This window comes from Helianthus annuus, chromosome 10 (genome assembly GCF_002127325.2).
Source record: "Helianthus annuus cultivar XRQ/B chromosome 10, HanXRQr2.0-SUNRISE, whole genome shotgun sequence".
Lineage (NCBI taxonomy): Eukaryota > Viridiplantae > Streptophyta > Magnoliopsida > Asterales > Asteraceae > Helianthus > Helianthus annuus.
In genome coordinates, this window is record NC_035442.2 from 174,720,620 (window position 1) to 174,737,663 (window position 17,044).

A 17,044-nucleotide genomic window follows, 5' to 3' on the forward strand; every position below is an offset into this window, starting at 1 on the left:
AAACTTTGACTTTCGCTTTGACTCCAGTTCTGACCCGGTTTAGTATAATTTAGATATGCCTTAGGACTCTCTTAAGACCAGGTTACATGATGGTATAACCCTCTGTGACCGGTTCGTTGTTTGTCAGAGTCTTTTACACCTTTCCGTTAAATGCTTAAAAGTTGACCGTAACGCCCTTTTCACTTTAAAACGAGAATTTTGGACATGTGAAAGGACAATAATCTTAGTCCCTGATTTCTAAGCATGTCCCTAAAATTTCACGTCAATTCGAGGTCTAGAATGGGAGTTATGCTAAATAGCGCAATTACGGAAACTTTAGTAATTAAACGGCGCATTTAGCATAAAGCCTATCTAAACACAAATTTCGGCACCAAACCTTTTACACACTGATGTAAAATAATATTTTGGAATTTTTAAAGATTTTTAATTATTTTTAACCTGCTCATAACCTGCGGTTATGGCATCGGTTCGGTAAATACCGAATATACCCTTTTCGAGCGTAACTTGAGTTCTACAAGGTCTTTTGACCCGATTCCAGTTGCTACTGATTTTAAATAATAAATAGAGTATTTTGGACTTTATAAACTGTTCGGAAAACTCAGATTTCCTGTAGAACTCAGAAGCCTCTTTTATAATCCTTTAAATGACCGAAATACCCCTACGGGGCATATAATGGATTTAAACTCGTTACGGGCACTACGGAAAGTATCCTACTGATACCACAACCTCTTTAAAGCATATTGACTTAGGAAACTTGTGTAAGACTCTTACGGTTACCCGTTACGCCTTTTGCGCGCACGGTTCGGCTTATGTAACTAGTTTGCATAAACTAGCCGAAACGGGTTAAACCTTATTGTCTTGACCTCAAAATCCAGAGTGTGATTATATTACCCATATAAAACAAGTCTTCAAACTTGTTGGGTCCGAGTCACATTCCATTCCCGGTTTTCGCCTTTCACGCGATTAAACCGTAATTATTCTTTGAAACTAACCGGTCTAAGCTAAGGCTAAATAAAAGACCCATTAGGATTCTAATAGGTTGATTTAAACCTTCGTTCCAGAACAGGAGACCAGTAAAAGAAACTTGCATTGTTTATTAAGGATTAATACTTGCTCAGGTAAATACTTTTAACTTATTTTCCCCTATACGGGCTTGGGTTACGGTATATAAATTACCGCTTGTTCGGGCATTAAATCTTCCATCATATGGTGGTTAATTGAATAATTTAATCGGCCCGTTTAAATACGTTTTGTTGGCTTCACGCCTTTGGGAGCTTAATGACCATGTCCCGGATATCCTTGGCATCATTTTACGAAATGGCCACGACCCCGACACACGGGTGTAGGCGTACACCCGTATTGTGTCTATAAAAACTAAATGTATAACCGTTGGTTTTCCCGCCACGGCTTTATGCCTTGTGGCGTGTCTATTTACCTTTAACCCGGCACGACCCGGGCGACCGAACACATAGCAAACATGTAATTCTTTTGCAAGATTTAATTTATCCCAAGTTATAAAGAGTTTGTGCCCTGTGCATTCAAATCAAATTTTATTAAACATTTTACAAAAGTGTCGGTTGAATGTATTTACCAGTGTAAACTGACGTATTTTCCTAAAAAGATTAAATGCAGGTTCTAAGCGTAATTGGCTGGATATTTCTCCTTAACATCAATAAAGAGTCTCGCAAGCCTAAGATGCCTACGTCTGTTGAACAATACTTATATTTTATTTTGGATCCCCTGTGGATTATATTTCGACGATTGTGATACTCTGATATTACATTCAATGGTTGAAATATATTTATCTTTATGCTTCCGCTGTGCATTTATATATTGTGTGGTTTGACTATCTTGTTGCCAACTACGTCACGGTAATCCCCCACCGGGCCCGCCGGTGAGACACGTGGAAATCGGGGTGTGACATGACCTTCATCGCTATTACCTGATGAGTATTAGCCGCGACATGTCGCTGCTAAAAGGTTTAGGGTTTTACGACGACATACTCTTGACCCTTCATGTCGCCGCTATTACTTTAAATAAACCCCAGTCGTTCGATCATGATAAGGAATGAGTGGCTGGAGTTTATTGTGGGACACTGGGTTCCGGATCGACCAATAGCGGTGACATATGAAGTGTCGCCGCTATTGCCCCATATTCTTGTAGTGCCATCCGGGCCTTGAGCTTTACTCACTACGCATTCCCAAATTTCCATAGGCACATCTTCACTAGAGAACGATTCGATTAGATCCGCAACCTACTCTGAAATCAATTTCTGAAACCGTCTTGACCCAGCCTTGGCCTAGAACCAAACAGTTCATCGAACTTTGCTGCAAATGATTTCTAAAACTGTGCTTTAATTTCCGTTGCATCTGAAACCCATCGCCTCTTGATCCGTGACCCACTAACTATAATCCTTGCGATGCAGTTATTTACTATAGCATGGACGTAGTTTATATTCTCACCTGCCAGGCCAATCCATCGAGATATGGCCTTATGTTGTGTATCTAGTGCCTTTGTGTGGTGCCAATTCCTCACTATTCCTTACATCCTTTAATTTGTTTTGAGCCTCCAAGTAAGCTCAAATCTTTCAATTCATCATTTATTGCCTTTAACTTCATTGCCAATTCCTCACTATCCCGAACGGTTTTTAAAAACCAAAAACAAAATTTTCAGTCACGGTTTTAGTTTTACCCAAAAATTGAACTGAACCGTGCACACCCCTACCACTCCGAGAGCTGGGCCTTCGCCTCCTGCGACTAGCCCACCAGCAACACTCCAACTCTTGAGCACATCCAAGCTTTTATTAAGCCTTTAGCCCATGAAACCATTTCTCACATGTTACACAACAGAAAAACGAAAATGTATTAAAACTTAAACTTCCTAAACTATAACAATAAAGTTACACAGCAGAAAAACAAAAATGTATTAAAGCTTAAACTTCCAAAACTATAGCAACAAGAAAACGCTGAAACAATTAAATTGACAAAGCACATATATAGTAATTTAACAAGGCAAAATGGATTTTAATAATTGAGCTTCTAGAATTTGGCCAATAATAATCATACCTTCAAAAATCTTTACTGACGATCCCACCTTTTAAAAAAAATTCTCAGTGGGCCTACGTTAGAAAAATTTAACCTCGCTATTTATTCTGAATTTCAAACCGGTGTTTTAGGCCTTTGATCAGAACGAGAACAAGAGTCGAGCGGTTCGGTACCGACTTTTGACATTTTCGGTACCGGTTTAGTACTGGTCAGGCACGGTACCAGTATTTACCGATTTTTTTCCTCAAATACCGACATCGGTACCGAACCAGCACCGTACCGGGTATATTCGATACCGGTACCCTTAAATTAACCTTTTTGTCTAAAGTCAAAACTTGTATTTGAGTTTAATTTCTTTAATCTATGTGAGTGTTTGGGATTCTTTATTTTGCACCAACTTTTAACTCTTGTTAAAAGTTAATAAGTTAAAAAATAACTTACACTTGATAAAAGGGTTTTAAAAAAAGTAAGAAATCTGGGAAAAATTTCCCATTAAACCCCTCCAATCCTCCAACACATCTGCGGCCTTCATCATCAATCCTCAATTAACTCCCCATCTACCATACTGTCATCTACCAGCTTCATTAATCACCCCCAATTAAACCGTTACCACTGCAACTCGTCGTCCAGCCCCTGCCAATCCTCCAACCCATCTGCCCCCTTATATATCTAACAGTTAGAGACATCAGCTGAAGAAGCAGATTCAAGCAGTTTGGTAATAAAAATTTCAATCTTTGTTGCTGCTGTCGGTAACTATGTTAGATCTGTAGTTGACATGTATAACTGAAGTTGGTTCCAAATGTTTTGGCTGAGTTTGGGTGGGTTGGGCGATTTTGATGGTTTATTTGAGCATGGGTACTAAGGCAATACGTAGTGGGGCGCCAGAAGGGGCTATAGCGCCCGTATAGCGCCGCGAACACCGCCCCCCCGGCGCCATGTTCGAAATATTTTGGCCAGCGCGAAGATCTTAGCGGCGCTATGGAAGTTTGGTTAATTGAGTTGGCCAATCAAAAATAGAAGAGTTTTTTTATATTAATTAATAAAACTTAAAATTATTAAATAGGTAATGATGGGTAGGGGCTTTATGACTACGGCCTCAAATTGCATAACGCCCCATAAAGCCCCTTGCTGACGTGGCACGACACGTGTCGCATAACGCCCCCAAAAGGGCTTTATGACTACACATGGCCTAACAGTTGATTGCTTTAGTTAAGGCTGAAAACATTGAATTTTATAAAGGTTGCCTTAAATGGTTTTGTTTTTGTTTCCCTTTGGGCAAAAGTAGGAAAACAGCAAGGTTTATGTTCAGGGTAGGAATAAAAGTAGGAAAATACATGGGTGAATGGGAACATGTGAGAATTTATGCTTGTAATCTTGTATATGTATCTGGTTGCATTCTTTTGCTATGATACTGTTTTGCTTCATTTTTGTATGCTTTTAATGTGATACTTGCATTAGAATCTTGAGTTTGTTGTTAGACTATGGGGTATGGGGCGGGGGTTGGGGCGTGGGTTCGGTACTAACGCCCAAGTCACCACCCGGGGTGGGCTTGGGTTTCGGCGTTGCCCCTTGGGCGGGGGTTTCAGCCCGGGCGTTGGGCGGGCCTAGCGGTCTTCCGTGGCCGGCTCTCATTGGCTGGGTGGCTAGGTTTTTTTTTTAATAATTTTGTGTGTATTTTTATAATAACTGAAAAAAAAATTATAACACGTGGCCAACCCACGCGGGCTAGCCACGCGGGTCGGGTTCGGGTCGGGTATTGGTAATCCCATACCCATACCCGGTTGTAAAATCGTGTCCCATACCCGACCCAATACCCGTCGGGTATATGTCGGGTAATTACCCGTCGGGTACCGGGCATACCCGTGGGTATCGGGTATACCCATTAGTTTGTTAAAAGATATACATTGGGATTTTCAAATACATTTTTACTATTATAATTATTATATAATTTTATTTATGCAACAACTATTATAAATTAAAATATACATTACATACATATAAGTTTTATCATAAATTAATAATAAATTTATAATATTTACACATTTATATGTATATACTTCACAACATACAAAATATAAATACTATCATAAAATACATATACTAAAAGAAAATTTATTTTTTCACCTTATGAACATACTAAAATAAATCACTAATAGATAAGGGGTAATGGAAAATAAAAATATAAATTAAAAACTTCGGGTATATGATCGGGTATATAGTTCGGGTAAATGGGTATGTGGTTTCGGGTAATCGGGTCGGGTATCACCTAATCCCATACCCGACCCATACCCGCGAAAATTTTTAAAACAAATCCCATACCCGACCCAATACCCGTCGGGTATCGGGTATACCCGTCCCATTTGTGTCAGGTTTCGGGTTTACCCGTCGGGCTCGGGTATTTCTGCCATCCCTACCGCCATACCGACCCAACATGCAATTGACCAGCAGTGCCCCTCGAAGTCCACGTGTCAACCCATGCCCCAAACCCCCGCCCCACCATACCCCACGGTCTTAGTGTGGTGTAGGGGATGTATCCGCATTAAATGGTCTGAGTGATCTACTTGTCGTGAACCTTATATCTATAATTAGGGGATATAGCCACTATATCAACAATTTATACTATATATATTTTGATAATAGCTTGAGAGACACAACTCATCGTTTATTTCTATCAACTGTTACCTTTTCAGGTAGGATCGATATTCAGTAATGTTGATGCTTTAGCTGACCTGCTTGAAGAAGAGAAGAGGTATGATACGGTTTTTGTATTTGCAACATAGTTGTCGATAGCGAATAGCGACAAATAGCGACAAGGCATGGCTAGGCTATGTAGCGACTAGCGAGAAATAGCGACGGCTATTTTATAAATAGCGATTACACTAGAAAAAGATTTTTGAAAATTTTTATATGTATATTACATCAAAATACCCTTGTATATATGTTATTTTACATGTATATTTAACAAAAACTAATAGTTAGTAGCAAATGACTTATATGTTGGGTGCAAAAAATGAGTTTCTGAATTGAAATTTAATTGAACTGAACTCGTGCATGGCCGCACGTCCCGCGGACACGAATGCAGCTCTGAAAACCCCAGGCCCGCGTGGGCCAGTTTTTGCACAATTTAACCTTTATTTATTTTTTTTATTTTTTTGTATTAAAGCCAAGCCCAGACGAGAGGTGAAAAACTTAAAAAAAAATCGCTAAAGTCGCTAGTCATCGCCATGAGCAACATAGCGACATTTAGTCGCATCGCCATAAGGCGCGCTATACCGACCGCTATGGTCGCAATTAACAACTATGATTTGCAAATAGTGCTGCTCGTTTACTTATGAACGAGTCATTCCGGGTAGTGTTTGATCTTGTTCCCAAACATGTCTAATATAAAAAGATTAGCTAAAACAGGAATGCGTTAAATGGGTTGATTACTGATTCGCATTTGGAGTATTGGTAGCCATTTGACTATTTTTAAAGGGATGTCCTTTTTGGTTATTTTACATGAATAAGCTAAACAAAACACTTTTTAAAAAACTACTTATTGGCTTATAAGCTAACCCAAACACTTTTTTAGAAATTCCTTTTCGAAAAATCATAAGTTAATAAGTCCTTTTAACAAATGTTCTTTTGAACTAAAATAAGCTAAGCCAAACACACCCTATTTCTTTCATTTTTCATCAATGTTTCTTTAATCGATTGTTTCTTTCTGGTGCTTTTGACTTTAGATACTGTGAGGATTTGTTTATACATAACTTTATTTATTTAAATTATTTGATTTTGAAGTACTTATTTTTTCTAAAATGATTGGGTATTTAAGTTATTTACATGTTTAGTCCTTGAAAGGTGAAATGACAAAAATGCCCTTACATGCAAGTCACATGACCAGATTTAACATAAAAATCCAACTGGCCAACGGACATAACGTGTCGGATTTTAAAACATTAAGCACAAAACTCATCAATTTTAAAGATAAAAACACTGCTTAAAATATGATATATAGATAAAGTAAAAAACTTGTAATTCATTCATAAAAAAAAGCTGTAGCCAATGACTAGTCCTTTTCTACTTTTCTGTCATGTACCATTAGAACTTTTTATTTGAACGAGTACCGTCTGTCATGTACCATTTGAACTTTTTATTTGAACGAGTACCGTTCAAAGTTGATTACTTATACTAGTAATTGTTGTAAACTAGTTATATTGAATTTTCTTGTACCCATTTACTATTCACCAAGGCTTTCACTACTTCCTCTTCAATCTCCGAACCTCCTCCTCATCAATTCAAATCATCAATTCAAATTGGTAAGTAATTTCTAAATTTATTTTCTTGTTTTGTGTTCACCATTCTCAAGATCCGCTTGAGTTTGTGTTTCACCTTTGATCTTCACTATCAGGGGCGGATCTAAGTGTCTGCGTGGGTTGGCGCACCCTTTTGAAAAAAAAAAATTAGTGTACTTTTTAAGCAAAAACGTGATCATACCCCTTGAACACTTATTCGCACCCCTAATAAATAATTTCTAGGTCCGCCAACGTTGGCTATGCTAATCAAAATAACGTAACTTTGATAAGTTTGGCATACAAACACAAAGAGTTAAGCACCATGTGAGTAGTGAAGCATATCCCATGTCCAATACTTTGACTAGTGAGTAGTGAATTAAGCATCTCCTATGTCCTTGAAATAATAACAATAAAAAAAAGTTGCAGTGACTAGTCGTTTTCTGTCATGTACTATTCGAATTTGAAAGTTCAAGTTCAAATATGACTAGTGAGTAGTGAATTAAGCATCTCCACCATTCTTTCATGGTTCCACCCTTTCTCTGCTTAAGGTCAATTCAAATCGGTAATTAATTTCTGAATTTATTTTCTTGTATTGTGTTCATCATTCTCAAGATCATCATATTATCTTTTAGTATCTTAAAAGTTAAAAACTTATGAACAAGTTAACGTATACTTAATAATCAACTAAGATACCATCATTTCTCTAACTTATTATGTTTGCACAACCTTTTATGTTGGCAAATCTGATTGATTATGTTTTGTTCTTTGTAACAGAGCGTTTTCACACATTCACATCATTCATGGATCTATTTGGAAATCTCAAGGTTGGCATGTCATGGATTTAACATTATATGTGGTAATGAAAATATTCCCACTAACACGACGTTTTTATAAGCTTTAATATGAATGGAGTTACATCTTTGTCATCATGTCTTCGAGTTCGAGGTATGTTTACCCTGTGAATACAAATTATTTATTAATTTTAGTTTTATTGTCTTAATTTTAATTAGTAACTAAGACTGCCTTTATCATATCTTTATCTATGTACAACCTACGTGCCAAACTACCATGAACCTACCCGCTGTCACTCATGTTCATTAAGCCCTGTAGTTTTAACATTTATGGTATTTTAGTATCGACCCTCAAACTAATTAAAATAAAGGGATTGTGTTAATAATGAAATTAATAAAATAATGATTGTTCAAATTAAGTTAATAAGTTTTATTTAGTTTCCTTTAAGTGTTTTTAGAATCAAAATCGTTTTCAAATGTAGTGGTCTTAAATTGGAATATTAAATTATAAATCAGAATTACGCATGAATATAAATCAAACAAAATTAATGATAGAGCTTGTTTTAATGATTTTGTATGAATTTGTTTTAGAGAGACGACGTGTTCATGACAACACTAAACAACCTGACTGATGAACTAATATGGCACATGTCACACCGATTCGACATGACCGAGCTAGCTACATCAAGACAAAACAACCTACGGGTTCAAGCGATGGCTTCGGATGGATCATGACTTCATTATAAGTTATAACACCCTAAAAAGACGTTCGGTGTGAATGTTTATGCATTTCCACAGCCCACATGTGCTACACAACCACCGTGTTGTGGGCTTTAGGGCACATGATCACCGAAGAATCACTTATTACCTAACCGCATTTGCGTCGACCTATATCAAAGTGTAGTGTACATTGTGTTGATAAGGGGTGTGAGAGGCGTTTTAGCTGAAGAATGAAGGTTATTTGATCTGTAACATGTGGAATAAGAGCCATGAACACCTAGTCTTGGACGACTTGCATCTATATGATGGGAGGAACACAATTGATGGATGATCCAAATGACCCTTTAAACTACGTGCTCAAGAAAATGCGTTTAATCATCACTTTGTTTATGTGCACGTTATCGCATATCATTCTACTAGAGGAATGCGGTTCCCCTTAGGGGGTTTGTGAAGGACAAGAGCTGTCTTGACCCCTCAACAAATGAACAACTTCCTAACTGTAAGATGGTCTTTTTTGTAGGAAGTTTAAGATGTTTTGTATCTATCAAACTTGCAAAGAAGGCCACAAGACACGTTTGAACAAGCAGATGCGGCTTATGTGAAAGTCAATTTCCATTAACTCAACCTTCCTCATCATGAAGATTTCATACATAAGCGGGCAATTCAAAGCCAAGATGGATACGTGCTAACAAAGATGGTTGAGTGCTGACAATGATCCTTTTAGCTGAGACTGCAACACGAAAATGACTTGAATTTAAACTAAATCTTAACCCCCTCTATTATTTTATCTATAAATAGTTGTTAGCAAATAATTAATAACATTACTTCCAGATTTACACAAGTAACCCCTCAGGTGGTTTAAAGAACTTATCAATGAAATTGTTTTAACACCACTTAAAATAAATTAACAATATATAAATATGTGTGTATGTGTGTGTATATATATTAGAGCATTGTTTTTGAAGACATCCTGGTTAACCAGAGGAGCCCTTAACCCTGGATCACCCAAATCCCCCACTCTTAACTATTAACACGATTAGCAAAACAAAATCATTTCTTGGATACTTTCCAACAACACAATGGTATAGAACCATTTCATGGTCGTGATACAAACGAGTTATGCTTTATTTTTCTAACCTCACCTCCACATCTCGCGTTTATGGGTGTACGTGAGTTGTTTTTTTCTATAGTGATTCAAATGTTCAGTGTGCACGTTGGAAGGGGGTGAATGTTTCAAACAACTCTCGTACGTTATAATCAAGTATGTTAATATATAAGTATGTTGTTTGTTTACCTTCTATTTTGATGTAAAATGTTTTTAATACATAGGTATGTTAATGCTGTTTTTATAATAATTATATAAAAAATGATCATTCCGACAATTATATGGCCGACTCGACCTTCTAGCTTCTCAACCAAAAAGTTGATTGTTAGCACGTATCAATCTTGGCTTTGAATTGCCCCTGTGTATGAAATCATCATGATGAAGAAGTTTGAGTTTCGCATAAGTTGTATCTCCTTGTTCAAACGTGTGTTGCAACCTTATTTTCAAATTTGATAGATACAAAACATCTTTATCTTCCAACCAAAAAGACCGTCTTACAATTGGGTGGTTCATTTGTTGAGGGGTTAAAACAACATCTGTCCTTGAGAAGCCCTCGAAGGGGAACCACATTTCTCAAGTGGAATGATATACCGTAACATGCACATAAATATCGTGATAATTAAACACATTTTCTTGAAAAGGTAGTTTAATGGGTCATTTGGATCCTCCATCAATTGTGTTCCTCTCATCACTTCATTTAGATGCAAACCGTCCAAAACTAGGTACTTGTGTCTCTTATTCCACATGTTACAGATCAAATAACCTTCATAGTTTAACCAAAAAACCAAAACGCCTCTCACACCCCCTATCAACACAAGGTTCACTGCAATTTGATCTAGCTCGACGCCAAATGCGGTTAGGTATAAGTGATTCTTCGAAGATCATGTGCCATAAATCCCACAACACGGTTGTTGTGAGGCACATGTAGGGCTGTAGAAATGCGTAAATGTCCACACCGAACCTCCTTGTTGGGTGTTATAGCTTGTCATGATCCGAAACCATCGCTTAAACCTGTAGGTTGTTTTGTCTTGTTATAGCTAGCTCGACTATGTCGAATCAGTGTAACATGTGCCATAGTAATTCATCACGCAGGTTGTTTAGTATTGGCATGAATATGTCATCCATCTAAAACAAAATCATTAAAACAAGTTCCAAACAAGTTCCACCAATTAAAGCATGAATAACACCAATTATTAATAAAGTTACACATTAACCTAGATGAAACCACAAATTTCGATTACAACTACAAAAACCGTAACCAAACTATCCTCTTAATTAAAATCTTGTGTAGTAAATCCTTTAATAGAGACAAATTTAGATAATAACTATAAAAAGCAATAATCAAACTATTATCTTAATTATTATCTTGAGCAGTAAATCCTTTATCCTTGTTTTTTTTTTGAATTCTTGATCAATAAATTGATAGCATAATTTCTATGAAGGCTATAAATTAATGCCCAAAATTATGACATCATAAATAGTTCTCATTGGTCAATGATTAGGGGTTAAATTAGGGGTTTAGCAATTATTATTATGAACATCAAAAGTAGAGTCAATGAATAGTGATAAATGCTGGAGTAAAGTACAATTTCAGTACTTGGTGTTTACATCCAATCACACATACATCCCTCATTTGAAAAAAGCCATTCATGTCCATGTGGTTGTCGATTGGAATTAATCAAGTCCCTCTGGTAAAGTTTCGTTAGTTGACCGTTCCATTATTTAATGATGTGAAGGGTAGTTTGGTCATTTCACTAAAAGCTGACCTTTTCATATCTTTTAAATCCTCAAGCTTCCATGAAAAGCATCATTTCAATCCATTTCTCCCCAAAACCCTGCCCGCCTTTAAGAAAACCTCCAATCATCCCACCGCTCTGACAATCCATTCAACAACAGGTCCGATCGTCCAAAAGATGAGGCAATACATGATAATTTTGATAACTTTCCAGGTTATAGGCACGCCATAGTGTTAAGTTTACTTAAAATTGTTGATTTCATTATGCGTGCCATGTATATAATCTGAAATGTTGTTTGGTTTTCATGGAAATCTATTTGGAATTCGGTTGGACGTCTTATCCGGATCCAATACAGGGTCCTGTTAAGAACGTGAAGGGGGTTTAGGATCGAGCTCTGTGTTAGCCGTCGAGCATGAAGACAGGGGGTGCTTGGTTGGTGGTACATAGTATATCTAACTATTAGGTTAAGTATAACATTTTAAAAGGGTTATTTTTAGACTAATCCTGATCTTTCTTTGGGTTTTTGAAGTTAACGATCAGGATTTACCCTTTTTTTGTTATGTATGTTATGTACATATAATCATTAGGATACTTATTAAACTGTTAATGATGCTTATTAAACTGTGTTTGAAGTTATTAAAAAGGATTTGACTTATAAAGTGGATGATAATGGTGGTCTTTAATGCTAAAGTTACAGTATTAATAATGCTTATTATACGGTGTTCAAGTTATTAAACATTGGTTGACTTATAAAGTGAATGATAATGACTTTGATGTGCTTAGGATCAATTGTAGCATTTGATTGAGTGTGTTTGGGTGTCAAATAGCATTCTAAAGTAGGCTTAGGACCAATTGTGCTTTCACTACTGTGCATTAAGATAAAAGGGAATTGACCAGTAATAATCTCACCTAGACCTTATTGGCCATTAATAATCCCACCTTAGAATATTTCCCCCGTTAAAAAAACTTAACGGAGTTAAGCTTTTTTCCAAATTACAAACATTTTTAGGGCTCTTGATCAGAACGATGATACGAGTCCATAGATGTAAAACTTACTTCGAAATGGTGCTCCAAGTGACTTGATTTTGGTTAATTGAATATTTAAACACACGAATTGAAGCGCCATTTTCATCGTTTGGAGCACCGTTTCGAGACACGTTTTACATCAATGGACTCGTATCGTCGTTCTAATCAAAAGCCCTACAAAAATCTGTTTGTAATTTGGAAAAAAAGCTTAACTCCGTTAAGTTTTTTTACCGGGGGACCATTGTAGGAAAAATAGGTGAAATGTGGGACTAGTGGGGGGAATATTCTAAGGTGGGATTATTAATGACCAATAAGGTTTAGGTGAGATTATTACAGGCCAATTTTCCTAAGATATAATGACTTTAACTACTACACATTAGGTTCAAATCACTTTGATGTGTCAATAGCATTTTGACGTGCTTAGATTCAGTTGACTGTTGACTATGACCGTTGCATATTAGGTATTTGTAACACCCTAATTTTGTTGTAAGACCCTAATACGTATTTGACCAAAAGTCGCAGCGGAAGTTCAAGCCATAAACTTTCTTTCATTATAAACACCTTAACTTATTTAAAAATTAACTTTAACATAACTCTTTCACATAAATCCATCAATCGACTTATTTACTAAGTAGAAACATAGCTTATGTTTACTACATTGTATACATCAACGTTCCCGTACAATCTCACTAGTGACTCGATCCTCGATCTCTGTTCCTTGATGATCCTCATGACTCGTACTACCTGCGCTCACCACATTAAATTCATAACATTAGTACGCATTATAAACATACAAGATTTATTCACGTTTACTTTTTGTTCCGTTAATTCTTTACATCCCAGCTTTCCATTTGATCGTACATTCCGTGGTGAGACTTTCTCATTGTACCTGCGTTACACTTCGTTCACAAGGCACACTATTATTATCGTCAATACTCAATTTCATTGAATACATGCGTATATACTTTCATACATACTTACATATGTGCATCCGTTCACACATAACTGCTTACAAACCTACGTACCTACATTCATACGTACGTTCCTACATACGTGCATACCTACATACATACATGCATACATGTCTACATACATACCTATTACATGCCTTCTCACAACCCGACATACGTGCACACACTTTCGTACATACTCACTTGGATATATATATACACATACACATACTACCTACATACACACCTACATACATACATACATTCATTCATACATACCACTTATATTCACACATACATACATACATACCTTCATACGTATCTACTTAAGGAAATTCTTAACTTAGAATCCCACATTTAGGTACCATATTACTACATATTCTTTAGGATCCCACCTTTGGGTACCATATTACTACATATTCTTTAGGATCCCACCTTTGGGTACCATATTACTACATATTCTTTAGGATCCCACCTTTGGGTACCATATTACTACATATTCTTTAGGATCCCACCTTTGGGTACCATATTACTACATATTCTTTAGGATCCCACCTTTGGGTACCATATTACTACATATTCTTTAGGATCCCACCTTTGGGTACCATATTACTACATATACTTTAGGATCCCACCTTTGGGTACCATATTACTACATATTCTTTAGGATCCCACCTTTGGGTACCATATTACTACATATACTTTAGGATCCCACCTTTGGGTACCATATTACTACATATACTTTAGGATCCCACCTTTGGGTACCATATTACTACATATTCTTTAGAATCCCACCTTTGGGTACCATATTACTACATATTATTTAGGATCCCACCTTTGGGTACCATATTACTACATATTCTTTAGGATCCCACCTTTGGGTACCCCTACCCGTCGGCGACGCCCTTTAGTTTTTGCAGTTTTCTGCAGGTTCGTTTCGTCGTCCGTACGCACTAAAACGCACGTAACTTTTGAACCGTTTACCCGTTTGACCTCCCGTTTCTTCCTACATGCTTGTAAATTCACATTCTATCATATGAACTTAAAATCTTACCTCCGGATTACGGAAATCCTTAACTTACATACATTCGACTTAACTATTTTCTAACTATTTGACCCGTTAAGGGTATTCGCGCATTAATTGGTCTATGACTGACCAAACCATCATCCCCACTTCCATACTTGTCCAAAACATTACTCTAATCGAATAACTTGCTTCTAAACCACTTTTAAGTTCGTTTACCCCAAAATACCCATCATGGGCATTTTGGTCAACCTTAAACCCATCATTTACGATGAAAGACTTTAACACATATTTGACTTCAAACATCATATTTAATTCATTACAACACTTTATTACTTACTTGTACTACGAAGTGATTACGGAAATCACTTACCTCGTGCGTCCATGTTCATACTCGTTTCCTCGCCACTTTTGACCCGTTAGCCTTCCGTGCTTGATTCCGTCTCGACATGATTCCTATACTTCCATGTCATCGAAATCACATTCTTATTAGCATACATATTATCATCACATTTTGTCCACTTCATCTAACAACAATTCACCATTTCTTATCCAATTTCTTTAAACACTCACACACATGTATGATTCCAAACATTGTTAACATAAGTAAATCATCAATTTACATTACATCATCTAAAACCCACTTCATAACTACTTATTAATCACTTACAAGTGATCTAATCTTAATTTCTTCATAATTTCATCATGCTTTTGATATGTGTACTACCTTGTAAGCATAGTGTACAACTAGTTCATGCATATCCTTCTAATCTCATACATAATTCATCAATTTCTTCCTTCTAATCAACATGAATCATACATGCATAAACATCAAACATACTAGTATCACATTTCTTTCAATTCCCCTCATAAGAATCCATCTTACAAATCAAAATACATCAATTTTAAGCAAGAATTTAGACATGGATGATTTATCCATGTCATCATCTTCACCATAACAAACGGGTTTCACCCTTAAACATCAAATTAACCTAAACCATGCATAATCCATGTTCTATATGATGATTATAACACATACCAATGCTCAATTTCACTTGAACTCACGGATTAGAACATAACCCATTTTACACATGATCACCAATCTTAGATTTTCGACATACCTTATGATCCCCTCGTGTTGGAGATCATTAATCCATGCTCGGTTATGGATTTGAGCTTCATCTTGCCTTCCGATTTGAGCATAAAGATGGAACTAGGGTTTGAGGCTCCATGGGAGCCTCCTGCTCTCTCTCTCGAACACACGTATGTGTGTGTTTGTGTGTGTTAGATATTTTATAACTTAACTTTCATTTGTTCCATTTTAGCCCCTTGGTTTACTTTTAAAACATAACTGACATTACCTTTATCATTTAAGACTTTTGACCATACCCTTAACTAGGTTAAATAGCCTAGTTATTTATTTCCTGACGTGTCACATAATAACATACAACAAACATTAACATTCAGATTTTGGGTCGTTACAGTATTGAATGCACATAAGGCTTTCACATAAAATGTTGGCTGGTTCTTTTCTTATTGTATGCACAATAGGCCTTACTTATAAGTTGAATATGGATGGTAGACTTATTTTGCACAATTGGTTTTAGCAATTTCTGGAACAAAAGGATGATAGACTTTGTTACGCATCGTAAGATTTAGCAATCACTTAGATAGGGAGTAACATATAGGTAGGGATAAGATGAATTGTTTGGCCAGATAAACAGGTCAAACATGTGATAGTGAAGTCAGTTCAAGGTTTGAAAGTAAAAGCCAGTCGAAGTTGTGAAGGTGATACTCAATTCAATTCAAGTTGAATGGTAATTTATGTTGACCTTAATAATCACTACTAAGTAGTAAAGAATGTGTAAAAGATATAGTTGTTAATCACACACTCGATTGGTTGAAGTGCTATATAGCTGAAACGGGTGAAGTGCACACCAAAATTCCGTAGTCTATGCCACAGGCCCACTGGGCGCATACAGTGAAAATTGGGGTCATGGGTGACGAATGGCACACCGGGGTCTTATGTGCTTTAGTTTAGCTTAGCTTATAAGGTATACATCACGTAGTTTATGATTGGGAATTTGGCGTAGACTACGGAATTTTGGTGTGCACTTCACCCGTTTCGGCTCAAAAGCCACACTTTCAACCTTTATAATGTTATATACGTGCTAACAACCGACTTTTTGGCTGAGAAGCTAGAAGGTCGAGTGGGCCATATAATTGTCGGAGTGATTATTTTTTATATAATTATTATAAAAACATCTACACTTTCAACCATCCACCTCATTAGCCAAAAAGTCGATTGTCAGCATGTATCCATCTTGGCTTTGAATTGCCCGCTTATGTATGAAATCTTCGTGATGAGAAATGT

General features: G+C 36.6%; 1 protein-coding gene across 1 annotated transcript in view; it reads left to right on the top strand.

Annotated features, from left to right (window-relative positions):
- Positions 1-3,536: 3,536 nt before the first annotated feature.
- LOC110886741 (probable glycosyltransferase At5g11130) overlaps positions 3,537-17,044 on the top strand; it is a 57,909-nt gene continuing 44,401 nt past the window's right edge. Inside the window, 3 exon segments of the mRNA XM_022134579.2 lie at positions 3,537-3,759; positions 5,735-5,793; positions 8,093-8,263. Of these exon segments, the coding sequence (XP_021990271.2) occupies positions 8,221-8,263 (43 nt within the window). The 5' untranslated portion in view covers positions 3,537-3,759; positions 5,735-5,793; positions 8,093-8,220.